The 20356-nt window shown below is 39.2% G+C and overlaps 1 protein-coding gene across 3 annotated transcripts in view; it reads right to left on the reverse strand.

The window, feature by feature from the left end:
- Positions 1-237: 237 nt before the first annotated feature.
- ntm (neurotrimin) overlaps positions 238-20356 on the reverse strand; it is a 438955-nt gene continuing 418836 nt past the window's right edge. For 2 of the 3 annotated variants that reach the window (XM_069165070.1, XM_069165069.1), the window contains 5 exons: positions 16664-16792; positions 14358-14478; positions 13943-14094; positions 9429-9464; positions 238-5687 (listed from right to left, as the gene is read on the reverse strand). In XM_069165070.1, the coding sequence (XP_069021171.1) occupies positions 5587-5687; positions 9429-9464; positions 13943-14094; positions 14358-14478; positions 16664-16792 (539 nt within the window). In that variant the 3' untranslated portion in view covers positions 238-5586. The remainder of the gene's footprint in view (positions 5688-9428; positions 9465-13942; positions 14095-14357; positions 14479-16663; positions 16793-20356) is intronic. The other variant, XM_069165071.1, reaches the window with a different exon arrangement.

Below are 20356 nucleotides of genomic sequence, written 5' to 3' on the forward strand. Positions count from 1 at the left end.
AGTTAGCAGTTGTTGGTTATGTAGTGGACAGACCACAATGAGCTCAGTCCAAGGTCAGGAATGCTGAGGGACAGGGAAATCAATAAGTTTGTCTTGTTTCTGGATAGGTGCCACTGTGGGGAACTCTGATACTTATGCACCATGAAAAGTGCTGTATGGAAAAAAAGATTTGATTGGTTCCCATCGATGTTCAGTCTGAGTGTCCCAAAGACACTGAAGAAAAGCACAAAACATGTATTCAAAGCAAACAAGATACAACATTTTATTATTGTCAGTCTTAAATATGAGCACACACTTTTCATCAAGAAAATACATATGAAACATCAATCCTTTACAATGTAGAGAGTCAGATAGCATAGTGTCCCCCTTCACTTTGGGAACAATCCAGTCTGAGGAAAAAACCCTGTGAACTTGTAGCCAGGCAAAGGTCAGACTTTTAGTTATGTGAATCATCCAAAATAAATCCAAACAGATGATAAAACGATGCCAATCCTCTGTTAAAATAATCCCCTGGTAGCTAAAGACAAAAGTTGGATGTCTTGTGTCAAACCAAAGTTCACTTCCAAAAGTGATCTCTTCCAGACAAATGCAAATTACACAAATGACACAAAACACCTGAAATGAATAGTACCAGCTTGTCAGTGCAATACAAGCTCAGTTATTTTTCTTTAGTAGTAATACAATTTCCCTAAAGACTGCTCTTTTGCTTTGCACATATGGAGATAAATAAAAGAAATATACCTCATATAATTCACGTTATGTTATTTTTTTTTTGTTTGTTTCATTTTTCCCCAACTCAGCACATGTTCCAACTGGACCCATGTTTGACTTGGGCTAAGAGAGAGAGAATGAGTCCCCCACTCCATATACAGTCTTCAAACACACAATGGAATTGGTCATATCAACATAAATATGCAGCGCTTCTGCCAAAATATAAGCCTTCATGGGCTGTGATTCAGAATTGGCTAACTGGAGTGAGACAGACAGGAAAAGTTCTGAGTATCCAGGCCTTCTCAATGCAGTTTTACAGATGCACTTTGGAGAAGGATCAGAAATGTTTTACAAGTGTATTTCCAACATCCTCTCCCCGGGTTGTGAGATTTTATCATTGTAAAATTGGCTTGAGTGGAACTTGCATATCCATTTTAATAGTCACGCCTGGTGGAAACATTTGCATTTGCTCTGACAAGATGGTACGGAGAGTAACTTTTTTAATGCCATGCTGAAAGAAACAGCAGTATGACTACCTACTGTTTGTCTGAGATATGATTCATTATTTTCAATTATGGAAGCTGCATGTTTCCCATTGAAATAGATACGTCAGCTCCTGCTGTGTCCAGTTTGACTCGCTGCAATGCACGTAACATGCAGCTGCTGGAAGCGTACAGCATGGGGAGAAACAATCAATTTACGTTTTTAACGCTTAACTCCTGAAGCAACATGTTTTGTAATCAAGCTATTATTGTATTTAGCAAAGAGGTGCAATCATCACACTGGGACTTACATCAGCCTTACTTTTACAAGTCCAGTTAACAACAGGACAACATGAGAACCAACTGAGAGCTTATTAGAGTTTTCTCAACTAAATGAGCCATAACCTGGCAAATAGCTGTGTCGTGCAACACAAAACATTGCACTCACTAAATGTAATGTGATTGTGTTTACTTAACTGCTCTGCAAGCCAGCTTGTCTTGTCTAACCTCGAGGCCACCAGCAACATAATGCATCGAGAGCACTGGTGCTAAGTGATACAAAAGGCCTCAGGTCAGAAAACAATCCAAATGAAGTCTGCATAGGTTTTCTCCACATGTTTCTCCGTTTACACGTTTGGAACAGCAGGGATTTGAGAACAAGAAAATGAAGATGGTGCTTTTCTTTTAGCTGTGCGTGGCTCAGACCAAGGCCAAAACTTCAGGAAATGTGTGTTAGTGGGGTTTCCAGCAGCGATGTGACAGACATTGTTTTCCATCTCCACTGAAAAGGCAGAATACATCATCCTCAGATCACAGACCAGACTCCTCTCTGCCTCTGTGCTGCTTCTTTACCTCAGTCCATCACAGGTTCCAAAGCATTAACCATGATAACAGAGCTCATCACAGTTAACAAATACATATTGTTGTTTGATACTGACAATTAGTAGGGTTCTAAAATCAGACTATTAATGTTCTATTTTGATATCAGCGCTACTTAGTGCAGCCTCAGTTCTGACTTGCCGCCATAGAGACCATATACTTCAATAAGGTGGATTATTAGGTGATGTCAGCTATACAACAACCTCTTTACAGTTTAAGAGTAAAAAAAGATACATGTTCTATTTTGACAGCAGCCCTGCTTTGTTTTTTACAGATCTGTCTAGGCTCTAAAAAGTTAGCACTTAAATGGATTTGTCCTTAGTATTTGTGTGCTTGGCTTGATAAGTTAGAATGTATTGCATTTGATATGACATCACAAAAACTATTAAAAAAAAAAAAAAAAAAAAAAAATCACAATTATTGAGGACTAAGCGATAAGCTGCAAACATCCAGTTGTCTGTACTGTCTTGTCAGAAACCTCTGGAGTGCAATTAGAAAAAAAAACACTACTTCGGTGTGGATACACACTTTTACTGTCTTCACAGCGTACTCAGTTGCACAACCTGATCTAAATTTACTCCAAGGTGGTATTTGCTGCACCTTAAATGATTCGGGTAATATGGTTAAAGATCTGCTTAGAGGTAGTGAAAAATAAAATAGATCCACTTTGTACAGTGTGTTCTTGGCTGTTCTATAAGAGATGTAAGCAGAAATACTGTATACAATAACCTGTTTTACTTAAGTACAATCGGTGTATTCACGTTGGACAGAAGAAGAAGAAGGTGTGTGTGTGTGTGTGTGTGTGTTCTTTAATTGATATTTTCAGGGAAACTATGAGGCAGTGTGTTTTCACATGCAACTGTTTATCAAACTTTCAAGTGAATTCAAAGAGGTGAGGCTGTAATTGCATGTGTGTGTATCGACAGGAACCACTGACATGAACCCATCTGCAGGGATCCCAGCAAAGATCATCTGACTCCAGTTCATCTTAAATGTGGTTAATCTTGTGGCAAAATGTGCAGGATAGACAAGAGATTAGTGGTGCCATCCTTCAAGTCAGGATGGAATAATTATCATGTCATTTCTAAACATCACTGTGTTGAAAAGGAATAATAGTCTACAGTCTCTCTCTCCATCTTGTGTGTGAAAACAAATGATTAGCCTGTCAGTTTCAGCTGATGATTACCCTGATCAATTTTAATAATGGCCCTATCTGTTTCATGCCCCTCTGATTTGGATATTGGCTCTTTTTTCACATCAAGGAGCACAAACTGTGTTATCCTCGACAGCCACAAAGGGGCTGAGTTCAAGAGGAAAACGGGTTCAGGAGGATGATGGACTAGGATCTCACTAGCGTCGGGGCATATCAGGATTTCTTTAACAGAATATAAATTAGACTCGAGATTGCAGGTTCTTTCCCGCTCTTCTTTGTTTTGAACCTAATTTAGAAATAATCATATGTGAAAACAAACTCAATCAGAACTGTGAGATCATAAGAAGAGCATTGCCCTCACACTAAACAGACCCACAGATTACTTTGTTTTAATTAAATGTTGTTTGTGAAACCCTTCAAATGCAAAATGATGTGGAGAGCAGCTCTCACAGAAACTGAGTGTTGACAAAAACAACATTTTGTAAGAGATGCAGGATGCATTTAAAAACTCTTCCTCATTACGAAAAAAGTAACACGGAATGCATTTTTTGTTGTTGTTGTCACTCGTCTACTGGTGGAGGGGGGTGGGGAAGCAGGGGTTGAGTCTGGCAGTCGATAGAAAACACTTACCAACACAGGAGATAAAAAAAGGAGAAAAATGAAACATTTGTAGATTTAATTGTTGCTGTCGCGTTGTGAGAAGTTTCTGATTGTTGCATAAAATCCTCACGCTCACAACAAGATAAGGTAAAAGAGGTCTGTTGCTTGTTCGCTGCCTTCCATGCTTCCTGTGGCACTCTACACTGATCTCCGGCTATAATAAAACACAGATATATTCTTGTTTTCTCATATATCCTGTCTTGTCTGATAAACCAAGCTATATATATATATATATATATATATAGTGATAGGAGTAGTTGTGGCCTTTTTGCTTCCACCTCTGACCAATCTGTTATTGCATTTGGCTCGGTACTGTAAAGAAAGCCCTGCAATTTGTTTATTTTCTCTTGCAACTGGAAATGCCTTGTTTAGACGGACATCTCAGTCTGATTCATACACTGTCTATTCGGTTTAAAAGTATCTACGATTTGAAGTGGATTCGTCCTCAATTAACCCCACCCATATTAATACGTAATATATTTACCTTCTTGTTTGTGAAAAAGGGGGGAAAAAAAGTGTCTTTTGTTTGGTGTGTAGACCAGAAAATATAAATTCTGTGAAGAATGGTGCTGTATAAACTGCTAAAGTCTTTGGGTTATTTGTGTCTGAATACATGCAAAAGGTGTTTATTTTCTGTCAACATCATATTATTGATTGGTCTCTAACCCTCCACTGCTGGTTTGGAACATTAACAGGAACATTTTGTCAGACAAATGTTTCATGTATAAATGGTATGATATTCAAACAATTAGCAACAGCATTAATAAATTTGCATTACTTAAGTCAGACGACGACTCCACACAAGTGAAGACGACTCTCCCTCCATTTCCTACGACTTAATTCTAATATAATTATTCTTGGCACCAATTTTGGGTGCAACTGGTTCTGGTAAAGAAAAAGACCACAAAAAAAAAAAAAAAAAAAAAAAAAAAAAAAATAGACAACAAAGACAGGAAACTAGGATTTGTATTTTCCCTTCTCAAAAATATTCAAAACTAAACATTATAAAAAAACACAAAAATTTAAACAATTAGCAAAACACAACTGTGTGTATATCATTATATGCTGAGAACAAAAATATATAAAGGTCATAAACAATTCTGCTTTCAGCAACCATACTGAATGATAATTATTATACATTAAAATATAATACTAGGCTGTCAGCCTCTGGATAACCTAAATTCCTCCAGCTTCACTGTCTCAGTTTGACTTTGAGGTATTTCAAATTCACCTCATACTTGCTGTAAATTTGCCTTTTCTTTGAGTTAAGATGAATATACAATGTTGTTAGAAATGAAGACAAATACATTTGAATAAGAGACATCACATTTAAAAATATTTTTTTTGGAAAAATGTATACATAAAAAGAGATAATCCAGAATAATATAATTTAGAGAGAAAATATCCAACATAAACATTTGTTACATCCTTGAAATCTAAAAAAAAGAAAACAACAGAAATGTGTTACATACTAATTTAGTGGGTCAACATCAATATGGTGCAGGATACTTCATGCACTCACTGTGCATCAGTTTACGATTCCAGTTAAGAAAAAAAAACTAAAGAAAACCAACTCGCACACGTGCTCGCGGACGGACACACACACGCTCACTCACTCACTCACTCACTCACACACACACACACACACACACACACACACACACACACACACACACCAGTTGTGATCAAATCTATTCCTCTTCAAAATCTGAGCAGGAAGGGCAGAAACACTATGAAGAGGAGCCAGGTGTGTGAGTGCACTCCCATGGCGCCACCGCTGCCATCCTGAACTGCTCTCGGTCCTGACAGGAGGGAAAGAGAAGGAGGAAAAACACTGTTTAAAATTCACCATTGATAATTGGTTATTTCTTTGTTTGAGCACTTCTGGAGATGAGTTAATACAGTAATTCACAAATGATAACAATGTGTAGCTTTGTGATAACGTGACTTCATGAATAGTGATGTCTAAAAGTGATTACAGTATATTATGAGGAATTATCTGTAATTAGGGTGTATGGATTATATGGATTATATGGTCATAGCTAAAACGACTGAACTTGATAAAGTGTGTTAAAATGTTCAGAACACGTACATTTATTTTATGGTTATATGTAGGTCAACAGGCAAAGAGAATCCTAGCTAGGAAGCAATCTTGGTTGGGAACTAACGGCACTGAAAGCTTTCATTAGTGAGGCTACAGAAAGCAGCTGTTTTTGAGTGTGATGATCAAAATGACATGGTTTGCAGCAGCACATTCTGCAAAAAGGTTTAAATGGGTTAAAAATGAACCTTGTTAAGCATCCATGGCTTACAGAAGGTATTTTTTTTCTTTAGCAGGGTCATTCCTCGTACTGAGAACTGATCCACAAACCCAAGGACGTGTTTTGAAATCATTGTCTGACTTCCAGGTTTGCTTTGTTTCCGTTTTACTGAAATGATCTCAGTGATGTTTGGTGAATATTTGTCCAAGTCCAAGTACATAATAGTAGATGTAGTACATGTATGTGTGGAACTATAAAATGTTTCCACAAATATCAAGACGGTTCTTGAGATTGAAGAGGCAGAAAGAATGTATTATGGATAAAATAACACTTTCTACTTTTGTTTATATAACAAAAGTGATATTCATAATTCTTAATTCATCAAAACAGAAACGTATTACATCAAAATACATAATATAAACCTATTCCAAATCGTATCTTCTTTAAATTGAAGACATACAGTGGTGTGAAAAAGTGTTTGCCCCTTTCTGATTTCCAATTTTTTTGCATGTCTATCACACTTAAATGTTTCAGATCATCAAACAAATGTAAATATTAGTCAAAGATAACACAAGTAAACACAAAATGCAGTTTTTAAATGAAGGTTTTTATTATTAAGGGAGAAAAAAAATCCAAACCCACATGGCCCTGTGTGAAAAAGTGTTTTGCCCCCTAAACCTAATAACTGGTTGGGCCACCCTTAGCAGCAACAACTGCAATCAAGTGTTTGCGATAACTTGCAATGAGTCTTTTCCAGCTGTGGAGGAATTTTGGCCCACTCATCTTTGCAGAGTTGTTGTAATTCAGCCACATTGGAGGGTTTTCCAGCACCAACCTCCTTTTTAAGGTCATGCCACAGCATCTCAATAGGATTCAGGTCAGGACTTTGACTAGGCCACTCCAAAGTCTTCATTTTGTTTTTCTTCATCCATTCAGAGGTGGACTTGCTGGTGTGTTTTGGATCATTGTCCTGCTGCAGAACCCAAGTTCGCTTCAGCTTGAGGTCACGAACAGATGGCCAGACGTTCTCCTTCAGGGTTTTTTGGTAGACGGTAGAATTCATGGTTCCATTTATCACAGCAAGTCTTCCAGGTCCTGAAGCAGCAAAACAGCCCCAGACCATCACACTACCACCACCATATTTTACTGTTGGTATGATGTTCTTTTTCTGAAATGCGGTGTTACTTTTACGCCAGATGTAATGGGACACACACCTTCCAAAAAGTTCAACTTTTGTCTCATCAGTCCACAGAGTATTTCCCCAAAAGTCTTGGGGATCATCAAGATCAGACCTGGGCATTATGTGGCCCGCGGGCCACATGTGGCCCTTTGGTTGATTCTGACTGGCCCGTGTGAGGTTGATTGGAAATTACAAAATAAACATATTTTCTAATTTTACCTCTTGCATGGACTAAAGCTGCAGTGCTTATTATGCAGAATTGAGTTCAGCCTTTTGGCCTGGCCCTCCACAATATGTTCTGTTTCTCATGTGGCCCCATGGAAAAAATAATTGCTCACCCCTGATCAAGATGTTTTCTGGCAAAAATGAGACGAGCCTTAATGTTCTTTTTTCTCAGCGGTGGTTTTCGTCTTGGAACTCTGCCATGCAGGCCATTTTTGCCCAGTCTCTTTCTTAAGCTTTTTAAATGGCTTTATAACCTTTTCCAGACTGATAGATCTCAATTACTTTCTTTCTCATTTGTTCCTGAATTTCTTTGGATCTCGGCATGATGTCTATCTTTTGAGGATCTTTTGGTCTACTTCACTTTGTCAGGCAGGTCCTATTTAAGTGATTTCTTGATTGAGAACAGGTGTGGCAGTAATCAGGCCTGGGTGTGGCTGGAGAAATTGAACTCAGGTGTGATAAACCACAGTTAAGTTATGTTTTAACAGGAGGGGGCAAACACTTTTTCACACAGGGACATGTGGGTTTGGATTTTTTTTCTCCCTTAATCATAAAAACCTTAATTTAAAAACTGCATTTTGTGTTTACTTGTGTTATCTTTGACTAATATTTAAATTAGTTTGATGATATGAAACATTTAAGTGTGACAAACATGCAAAAAAAATAAGAAATCAGGAAAGTGGCAAACACTTTTTCACACCACTGTAGTTGTAGAAACTAATATCTGAATTTAAGATGTATCTGTTAAATATAAAGTAACTAGTATTCTAGTATGACTTAATGTTAAAACGTTTGTGCAGTTTTTCATCCTGTGAAATTCACAAGAATCCACTTCTAAAATACACTTTTATGATGCATTTTATTAACAATAACATGCAACGTTTTCATCATACTCTTTTCAGGGATGAGGCACCTAAATTAATACATTGTATGAGGATTGAGGACAATTTTTAACTTTTTACTTTGAAGCTTGTGACACAATGACTGCTCATTTCCCTTGGATTTCCATGAGTTCACCACAGTTTCCTTTGGGGCATCTATCCAATTACCCTGCCACAGTGGATTATCCCTAATCCTGCATATGGTTAATTAGAATAATGACGTTCACTCATAGTCAAATTCAAAGCATTAATACAATTCTGGTGCATTACTGGGGAAGGTCTGCTTACAAGATGCTGCAACCCGCAGTCACAAGGACACGTTAAATGAAATAGTGGGTGAGGTGTTTATCTCTGCACTATGGCCAAAGCTCCACATGTTTAAGAGTCTCTAACAACATTTACAGGGCTCATCCACACAAAAATCGAAAAACTACAATCACCGTCTACAGATACAAGTAATATTCCATTGAGGAGCAAACTTGTTTTTGCCTTCACTGTTTTTACAGTTGAACTATAATAGCTAGAGGTACAAGAATCACACAAGCACTAATGATAATAATGAAAGATGATGAAGACTTACATTGAAAAAAGAGCATGCAAAAATGAAAATGAAGCCAGTGTCACACAGAGGTGGTTATGTTTGCAAAGGAGAAAGATGAACACAGTTAATTAAAACAAGCTGCATTGACCATTTTCACAAAAAAATTAACATGACATTCGCACAGCCGTTTGTTTTGCCATCCCTTTTCTTCAAAGATGTTACTTGCCACAAAACAGCTCCAACATGTCAATTCACAAAAAAAACAGTAAAATTGTTGACAGGATCAAAGAGCCAAGAAATGATTTGTCTCGTCAAATATAGCAGATTATTTCTCTCCAGTGACAATGCAGCCGAACTTCCAGTTTGTGAAAATGGCAATGCTTGACATGTTCCAGCATGCAGTTAATACGTTCGATACACGACAGTTGGAGTGCAGGCTGGAGCGGAATACTAACCTTGCAATAGCGTTGAGCTAGTAGGTTCAATTACCACTATACCAGGGGAACAAATGAGCAACATGTTGGAAACAGAACAGCAACCCATCATTGACAGCACTTACAAAAAGCATTGAAAAGTACGCTGCTGAATGGGTTTATACATTGTGGCTGCAAAGTTACGTACTGGAGAGTTCAAACTGTGCCAACAGCTATTCATCAAAGTACAGTGATGTCAAAAGGTCAACTTTGAAGATGAGGCACTACAGTATTATAAATCTCACTAATACTAAGTCATAAAGTGGTCATTCAATCTTTGAGTGTGGTGACACCTTGTGTGATGTGTGGTACTTTCAGGAACAGCGCTGGGCTATGAAGTATATTGTGGGAGCCACGGTCAAGCCCCTATCAGAAATAGAACATGTTACGCAGTGGGCTTATCAGTTCTGTAAAACAATTGCTTTTTATCATTCATTTATATCAGGGGTGGGCAAACTACGGCCCGCGGGCCACATCCGGCCCGTTGGTCTTTTTAATCCGGCCCGCCGAAGATTGGTACAGAATTGCCCAAATCAAATCATATCATAATTATGACTGCATTCAGTTGACCTTGTCCTGTAATACCTGGCGGTCCACCAGGTGGCGCACTAGGCGCAGTGATACATTGACTTGATTTTGTGGAGGCCGGGCTGCTCTCTGTTGTTACTCTGCTGCTGCTCTGAACACATCTGCAACAATGAACGGGCCAAAGAAAAGTCGACAGCGAGTGCCGAGTGTTTAATAAGGAATGGACGACTAAATACTTTTTCACTGAAGTTCGGTCGAAGGCTGTGTGTCTTATTTGCCAAGAAACCGTTGCGGTTTTAAAGGAATACAACATCAGCTGTCACTTTTCCACCAAGCATGCTAATTGCGCTAACAACCAGTCAACGCAGGAACGGACGGCGACCGCTCGGAGGTCGGCAGATCGTTTGCAGCAAAACACCTTCATCCGACAAACTGCCATCCAAGAATCAAGCACGAAGGCAAGCTATTTACTGGCATTCAAATTAACAAAGACCAGCAAGCCTTTCTCTGAAGGGGAGTTTCTCAAAGAGTGCTGGTAGAGACAGCAGGTGTCTTGTGTCCTGAGAGCAAGAACAAATTAGAAAACATGAGCTCATCACGCAGGACGGTGACTCGCCGTGTTGAGCTAATTGATGAAGACTTGGCTAGCAAGCTAAACAAAAAAGCGGAGTCATTTACATGATATTTCTTGGCACTGGACGAAAGTAACGACATAAAGGACACCGCTCAGCTTTTAATTTTTATCAGAGGGATTAATGACAATTTTGAGATAACAGAGGAGTTTTTGGCCGTGGAATCCCTGAAGGGGAAAACGCGGGGAGAGGACTCGTATGACGGCGTGTCGGGGGTCATCGAGAGGCTCCAGCTACCTCGGAGTAGCTCGCCAACGTTACCACAGACGGATCGCCAAATCTGACTGGAAAAAACGTCGGGTTGCTCAAAATAATCCAGGAGAGGGTGAAAGAGGACAACCCTGAGCAGGAGGTCATTTTCTTACACTGTGTAAATCCGTCCTGCAGCTCGACCATGTAGTGAAGCCAGTTGTAGAAGTGGTTAACTTTATTGGAGCGAGAGGACTTCACCATCCTCAGTTTATTAAGTTTCTTGAAGAAACTGACTCTGATCACCAGGACTTGCTTCACCACTCCAACGTCCGCTGGTTAAGTTTGGGGAAAGTATGTCAACGAGTGTGGGAGCTCAAACAGGAGATTATCTCATTTTTGGAGCTACTTGAGAAAGCTGACGATTTTCCTGAGCTGAGTGACACAGGTTGTCTTTGTGATTTATCTTTTGCTGTGGACGTACTGACACACATGAATGAGCTGAACGTGAAGCTACAAGGGAAAGACCAGTTTGTGCATGAAATGTACACAAACGTCAGAGCCTTCAAAACCAAGCTAGCTTTATTCTCAAAGCAAATGTCAAACAAGTCATTTGCTCATTTCCCCACGCTGGCTACGCTGAAAGACGTCCTCGACATGAAGACATACAGGAAATCACTGGACAACCTGCACGGAGAATTCTGCCATCGGTTCTCTGATTTTGGAAAAATTGACAAGTCACTTCAGCTGGTGTCGTGTCCCTTCAGCTGGTGTCCTGTCCCTTCAGCTGGTCTCATGTCCCTTCACACAAGACCCTGAAACGGTGCCACAGGAGTTGCAGTTGGAACTGATTGATCTCCAATGTGACACCGTCTGAAAGGAGAAGTTGAACTCTCTTAAACTGGATGAGTTTTATGCTTCATTAAAGCAGCCAAATTTCCAAACATCCAGAAGATGTCCCAGAAGATGTCCCAGAAGATGTCCCAGAAGATGCTGGTGTTGTTTGTCTCTACGTACGTGTGTGAACAGACTTTTAGTGTGATGAACACCAACAAAGCACCTCACAGATCCCAGTTGAGTGATGAACACCTCAGATCTGTTCTGAGAATTGCCACAACAAAACTAACACCAGACTTCGATGCACTGGCAAAGAAGGGTGATCAACAACACTGTTCCCACTAAAAGTGAATATACGTATTAACACTGTAATGCCTTTTTTATGTTTATGTTTGATATGTATACATCTGGTGCTGGCCCGGCCCATCTGTCAAATTTTAAAAGTCAATGTGGCCCCCGAGCCAAAAAGTTTGCCCACCCCTGATTTATGATACGTGTCTTTTACATTAATGCAGTTTAAAGCATTTTTTTTTTTTTTACTTTTTTTTTTTTTTTTCAATGTGTGCATGAGAGTTTATAATTAAGCAATACATTTATTATAGTAATACTCTCAAAGGACAAGTGTGTAGGATTTTGATGGATGTTTTGGAAAAAAAATATAATATAATAGTCATAATTGTGTTTGTATTAGTTTATAATCACTTGAAACTAAAACTTGTATTTTTGTTATCTTACAATGAGCCTTCCATATGTAAATAGAGATTATGTCCTCTATGTCCACAGAACGCGCAATGTTGCACCATTTCTGGGACAAACCCAACACCAGCTCTTGAGAGGGCCTTTTCCCTTTTTTCACTTGTTTCGCAGCAACCGTACATTCTCCTACAACCTTGCAAGGGGAAGGGTGAAGTGAGGGGTGTTTAGCTGGTTGCAATCTGCAACCTCACCACTAAATGCCCCACTATAAGAAGGTAGATATGGCAAAAACCTGCATCTTGTTGATGCCCGACATTGGCATTATTTAAAGTGAACAAAGAACACTCATCCAATATAGTGAAATCAGGTGTTGGAGTGATGTTGGGGAGTGAGCAGAAGTATATTACTCACAATTAAAACTCCCGACATAATTCACTTTTTAACAATACTAACAAAAAGCAATATGCTCCAAGCGTCACTGATGTTATGGTGTGAATAAGTAAACCACATCAGCAGCCTTAAGTGTACCTAATTTACTTTTCAATTGTTTACTAAATGGCGTAAACTGCTGTGTGTAAATTGCTCTAATCTTTTGTGCGTAAATGACAGAGTATCACACACTGTGACCTTTCACGGCTGGCTAGATTACTAGACCAGATTAATTTGAATTATTAAATATTATTTTATTCACTAAAAAATAATCTAATTTTAATCATTTATTTCAGTGGGATTAAATACGTAGAACAGCCATCAAACCTGCCTGTGGGATTTTGGATAGGTCTGTTCATGTGAACTCTTTTCTTTACCATATGTCAACTATAACATCTGAGCAATGTGTGATGAAATTGAAAAAAAGAGAAAGCAGGCTGGTGGAGTAAGCAAAGAGAAAAACTAAGCGAAAAGAAATGGATGCATAGTTGAAAATGATAGATACAAATGTAAAACTATCTTATATATACTTGTGAAGCTAAGAGACATAAAAAAATAGATAGCTAAAAGTAATATATGAGCTATTAAAATAATTTGGTAATGGATAATAGTTTAAAAAAGGTAGCTAAAAGTATTGGATCGATGGAAATAGGTCATGACTAGATAGTCATGCTAAAGCATACATTGTTGATATCGAAAAGCTACAATTTACAGAAAAATTACTGGAAAATCCAGCTCCAAGTGGTAGTTGTACAAAACAAGAAAACTTAAACAAACCAACTTCAATATTGACAGTTAACTTTGACATTGTAACAATGTCCATCATTATCTGCTGAATAATAATCAATCTAAAACGATCTGGTGATGAAGGGTGTAGCCTACTTCATCAGACAGAACTGTGGAGGTTAGTAACCACTGCTCAGACGGTCAGAAAAAAATGGAAGGCTGACATTTTTTTTTAGACAGAATTGTGTGCCAATAGGAACACAGGATCCATTTATTTTAATACATCCATGGCTTGACCAACAAACTCTAAGCACTGACCACTGGATGTTGGTGTCATAAAAGCAGACTGTGGCCCTATCTTTTCATATTTGTATATTCAGTCTTTAGAAACAGAATGATACACTACAGTATCTCTGCTACAGTTTACTTCCTCTTGAAACCTCCTATAAATATACTCACCATACAGAAGGAAACTTGTGTTTGTGCTCCCGAGTTTGTTGATGGCGACGCAGGTGTAGTTGCCATAATCGGTGTCAGACACATTAAAGAATGTCAGCTTCGACAGTGAACCAGTATTAAGAATGTCCATGCCATCAAAACCATTGAAGATCCTAAATAGGATAAAAAATAAAATTACAAAATAAAAACTCCATGTCATTCATGTTTTATCTTGGTGACTTGCATAGTCAGCTATGGAACTAATTGAATCAGTCATTAAGGACCAGAAATCTTAACTTCAGACTGGCAGCAGGTCAATAACCAATAACAATAGATACTAATCAAATCTGGTCAGTAAACATAAACACACATATACACACACACACAGACACATCTTCCATTTGGCAAACTTAAAATGCAAATGTAAAACCATTACCTTCTGTCATCTTTATACCACTCAAAATCTGCCTCGGGCACTGCATCCACCTCACACTCCAGCACTCCTCTCTGGCCCGGAGTCACTCCAACATCTCTGCCCTCTGACACAGTTGGAGCATCTACAAGCAGGCAGCAACCCATGAGTGCCGTGTTCAGGACTACAATACAGCACAAGTCAAGCATATCAGGAAAGAGGTCATGGCATTTCCCCCTCTTCAGCCAGGATTTTGATTCATAGCTTTTCACTGCACCACAACCACAAGTGAACAGGAATTATTAGTTCAAAATACATGCAATACTTTAACATTGGGAAATTACACAGTGTCAGGGAATGATGAAAGGGAATTAACTGTTCCAGGTTTAATGATATAATCGATTTTCTTTCTCCTGCAGCAAAGACACGCTATTAAATAGACTTCAGCAGTTAGTTGTTAAAGCAAAATGTTGGCAATGGCCGAGCACTCAGTTCCTGTTTATTGGCCCTAAAAGTCTCATGTTTTTCAGGGCTGTTTGTGTTGTTACAATAAAGTATAATCAAAACAATGAAAGAGTCCAGAACATTCTGCATAATTAATAAGCCAAAGAAAAACAGCACATCCCTACCGTTTATTACACAGTTATTAAGATAATGTTCTAATTTTTCCTTAAAAAATTAACAATGGCTGGATTATCAAACTTTTTGCAGATTACTTTAGAACAATCAACTATTAATATAGTTTTCTGTTTTATATATATATATATATATATATATCTATACATCATTTTCCAAACAGCTTTTCATGTGGCAACAGTGCGATGCATAAACTCCAGCAGATGCAGGAGTGTTTCTTAATGTTCCCATCCAGTATCAGAATGTAGAAAAAAATTTGACCTTAGTGCCTTCGACAGTGGCACGTTTGTTGGTTGCAGACAGGCTGATTTAAATATTTCTGAAACTGATGATCTCCTGGAATATCACCACAACAGTGTCTGCAGAGTCTACTCAGAATGGTACAAAAAAACTAAAAACATCCAGTGAACAGCAGTTCAGACAGAAACACCGTGTTGATAAGATCGGTTGGAGACTGGCCGGGCTGTCATCTGAATTATCGTAACCTATCTGTCAGCCCCACTCTTTACAGCAGAAGTAGAGCATGTCAGAATGAACATGCCGAACCTTGAGATGGGTGGGCTACAAGAGCAGCAAACCACATTTCATCACTTGTATCTGCTTGGAACCGAACTCTGGGCACAAGCTCAAAATAACTGGACATCTGAAGGGTGGAAAAGAAGTTGCCTGGTCCGATGAATGCCCGTTTCTGCTGAGGCTGCAGATGGCGGGTCAGAATTTGGCGTGAACAGCAAGAATCCATGGACCAATCTGCCATGTGTCTACTGTGCAGACTACTGGTGGTGTAAAGGTATGGGTAACGTTTGGTTGTCATTTGGACTTCTTTTACTTTGTGATGTCACAAACCCATGCTCACGTGGCCCCCTCCTCCCCCACCTCAACACACCCCACTGTCCAACCTTTTATGTTGAAGAAAACACAAATTAGACTGCAGCCAAATTAGAAAGCTATCAGACCGAGGAAAACCTGTTTAGCTGGAACATGTGTCACTCAGAATAGAGTCAGCCAATCAGAAGAGAGGGTAATTGGTATTAATGCACCTTGATGACAAAACAGCCTGTTCTTAGTAGAAATCCACAGAGAAGCTTGAGAGAAATGTTGTCATTTGTTGTCATATCATCGTCAATTCTTCCTCATACTTGACATGTTTGATAACAGTCCCGCAACTGCATGGTAATATTTGGTCATAGTCATAGCGCCACCTGTTGGCAACAGAAAATTACATCTTTTAGACTTTCATGTGTTTCTTTGAGCTGGTTGATCACATTGACTTCAAATTGAGTCAGAATAGCCTTAAGACGTTGATGCTGGTATATTGAGAAGCCCGTATGTTTTCATCAAAGGGCGTTGCCATGGGAATTCGGCAAATATTGATGTTTCGCAATGACAGGAATATGCAGTTTAAGGTCAAGGGATACTCCAAACATCACGAAACATGGCACATGCATCAGGTGTGGTAAACTCCATGGCCACGTACACCCCCGAGCTGCTGGCTCCCCAACAGGTGCAGGTGCAGGTGCAGGTGCAAGGGCCCACTTATCACTGCTTGCAGTTTTAATTCATATTGTGTTCGCAGCAAAGCAAAGCAAAGGCATTTGGCATTTTTGTTTGATTAATGATTATGTAATTATTACGTGACAAAATCATCACGATTCATTTATATACTTTTATAAACAATTCAGCAGTGGACTCACAGTTGACGGTGATGTCCACAGTCTGTACATCTGTGTCGATATCGTTGACAGCTGTGCATTCATACGTCCCTGCTCTCTGTCTGGAGATGGATGTGATTTCCAGGTACTCATCGTCTGATGCCAGGTCCCCTGTGACAGATCACACACACAAAGTGGGATAAAGTGGAGAGGGTCATTCAGAGTTAATGTGACGAGTCATCAGCTGTGGCCTCATTTGGTACTTTCATGCTCTGTCCATGAGGCCTCTCATCACGCTGGTGCATGGACAGGAAGAAGGAAGGGTTTGGTTACGAGTGCTTTTAAATACTTGTTACCATTATAATTCACATTTCTTTGCATCACAGTTTAAAAGCAAGCACAACTCTCGAGAAGAATCAATTATTCTGGTGCTTAGCAAGAAAGAGAATTGTTTAAAGCAAAGACAAAGAGGAGTTCAGCTCCAACTCATACAGAAATTAAAGATCTGGGTTCCGTCGCAGCAGCAGGAGTGGAGACAGATCCCGCTAATGCTTGTAGCAATCTGATCACGCGTGACAGGCAAAATTCACACAGCTACACGTGTCAAAATGTACACTGGTAAATATCATGACATGTGCCCAATTCTGTCTTATGTATTGTATCTTTCAGCACTTACAAAGACTGGTACTTGAGCTTACTAACATTTTTTGGAGTATGTTACAACACTTGGTGATTAGTGCTTTGTTCAGCACCCACTCATTATCAATTGTCTGTCAGAGTTTTCATATTCTGCTCTTTTTTGTGTCTCTCAAGCCTGTAAGCACACCAGGACTATGACTGAGATACGAGAATATAAACAGGGGGAAATGCCGACCCCACTTCTTTTTCTTGTATCAATTTGACACGCTTGACAGAGACACTTAATACAGCACTCAACGTACAGAACAAAAGACATAAATGACTTCAAGCCTCCCCCCAAGATGTTGGAAGGTGACAGTAATAAATTACACATGGATTCATTTCGCTGGGTTTAGGCACATTACTGAATTGCTCCTTGGAAGGCTGTTATGGAGTGAAGTCCTCACTGACATGCTGATCACCTGACGAGGAGTATCAGGGGGTTTCGTATGGGTGTGCAGGCTCCACTCTGTTCCTTTTCTGCTTGGATTTTTCTCTTGAGAGAATACTACCAATAGAGACCACAGAGTCAGTTAAATCCATTCTGTAAATCCTCAGTGGAGAGTTAATCAAGATGAGGCTGGGAGCTGACGCACATTCTCAATGTGTTCACATCAAGCTGCCCTCCAGACTGACATACAAATGTTTCTCTATAGGCAACAGTCTTAATACATGTATACATAAAAAGGAAAATAAAACATGGCAGTAATAGGTGTAAAAAGCCATATAGTAGGATTGCTCTTTCATGGCTACTTTTATCAGTAAAATTGTGTCTGTTTGAATTGTTTTAAAATAATATTTGAATTGCTGTTTATAGCTTTCTCTCTACGTAAGATAGTGTGCTACCCCTTAAAAGACCCTTTCCTGTGAAAATCAAGTTTTTAACCTTTTTAAAATGTACATGTTGTATTTTTTTTTTATATGCTACAAGACATATGATGAGTAAAATAAGCAATTAAGGCTTTGGCTAAGCATTTGTTTTGCAATGAAAGGGATTCAAACAACCATTGTTTCATACATCACATACCCGAGGGTCCAATCCCATCAACATATGGGGTGGGGCATTCCATATCATCAAGATCGCATCTTGAGCAGATGAACGATGAAGGGGTGGGTGGAGATAGAGGAGACTATTTTTCATAATCATTAACCGCCCATACTGAACAAAGGCAAATGTGTGAAGTTAAACTAGCATTTTTTTTTCAGCACTTCATGGGGGATCCCAAGGCATGGTAATGTTGTTCTTTCGGTCAAGACCATAGGTGAGGGTCAGAACTTACAGTAGATCGACTGGTAAATGGAAAGTTTTGCCTTCTGGTTGAGCTCCATCTTCACCAAAACGGTCTGCTCAAAGTCCTGCTTTACAGCTGACGCTGTATCAATCATCTGTAGCTTTTGCTGTCCTACCCTCACTCTTAAACAAGACCCCAAGACCATGAGATACTTCAATTCTTGGGGCAGGAAGTCTGTCCCAACCTGAGAGCTATGGCAGTCTGAAAGTACGGTTGGATAAGGACAGAATATAGCACATTGGTGTGGTGACAAGGGATACTCTCTGTCTCTCCCTGTATACATGTGTGTATATTTATATAAATATATACCATCTTCACCTGCATTACACTTGAGGATTCTTCAGCTCAACAGTTGACCTTACTGTTTATTTGGAGCCTTGGGAAATCAACCCATCTTCAACACCAACTGGCTTTTCTAGCAGCTATAAAGCCCAAGAGAGAGTTGTTAATTTCCTATTTCCTATCAATGTGTTTTTTCTTGAACCATGACAATTAGTTTCCAAGCCTGAAACATGTTCATTGAGATAGCCATGACAACAAATGTCCCTTCACTTTGATATACCAAACCCCAAGTGTTTATCTTAACATACCCAAACTCTACATCGACCAAAACAAACATTTACCAATGTATTTTCACCTCATATAATACTTCATGCATTTTTTAAAAATCTATTTTAGAATAGTGTTTTCCTACTAATATTAGCGTTCCAGTATTAACCATTTGCATTTTTTTTTTTTTTAGATTACTCCGTAATGAATCATGAGTTCGCTGACAAACATACAGTGCATCATCCATCCTCTGGTTAACATAAACCTAAGTGTACCGCTCATTAAATATAAAGTGCTGGCACCAGTGTCAGTAATTTTTGCCAAATCATCCTGCCATACACAAGAATATCAAGAATTAGCTGTTGTTGTGCTTTTGGCATAGATTGGTTATGATTTGATCTTCATCTAATTCAGCACTGTAAGATACCTTGATATAGTTGGAAATGTATTTCTTCTTTGATGATGGCAAGCAGGTCTGAAGGCAGAAAATCAGCCCCAGTCAGTTTCAAAGGGATCCTTTACCTCGTTTACTGTTTCTCTAAATAAAGTAATGAGTCATTATCATTTTGCTCGTCTTCTCCTTGGTGGTCTCACTACCTCTTCATGTGCTTCTGTTGTCAGCTTGACTGCCAGTCCACCAACTCTGTAAGTGGGCCACAGCTCATACTTTGTGTCAAAGAAAGAAATTCCTATTAATGTGTACAAGAGAGAAAACAAATGTTGTCACAGCAGAAACTCAGAGTTCAAGGGACACTTCAGTAGCCATTAAACAGCACTCCCCAAACTCTGACAAATACCCAAACAACTCATTATAGTGGTTCTCCATTTTAATTGGTAAGCGTTCCCAAAGAACAGCGAAATGTACAACAGAATGACCACGAATACATCTTTTCAACCCTGCCACCAAGGACAAACTTCATTTTTCGTAACTTTACAACTGGCTTTCTAATTTTTGATTCTGTGTTACAAAGGACGGTTGGCTTTGTGACCGAGTCATTAGTGAGATAGTGCCTGTCCTGCACTGCCATCAAAGTGACATGGCAGGGCATCGGGGAGACCACACAGGAAAAGGTGGCTGGGAGAAGAAAGCAAAGAGAGCCAGGAAGTCTCGGGAGACGTTGGCAGAAGATAATGTACCCTTTCTGTGTCCCTGAAATGCCATGCTGAAACTCAAGGGCAAAGACGAAATTGGGGTAGAAAATGAAAAGAGAGAGAA

The sequence above is a fragment of the Embiotoca jacksoni genome, unplaced genomic scaffold (assembly GCF_022577435.1).
Source record: "Embiotoca jacksoni isolate LCO1_2020_lvr unplaced genomic scaffold, fEmbJac1.0.p SCAF_33, whole genome shotgun sequence".
NCBI classification, from domain to species: Eukaryota; Metazoa; Chordata; class Actinopteri; family Embiotocidae; genus Embiotoca; species Embiotoca jacksoni.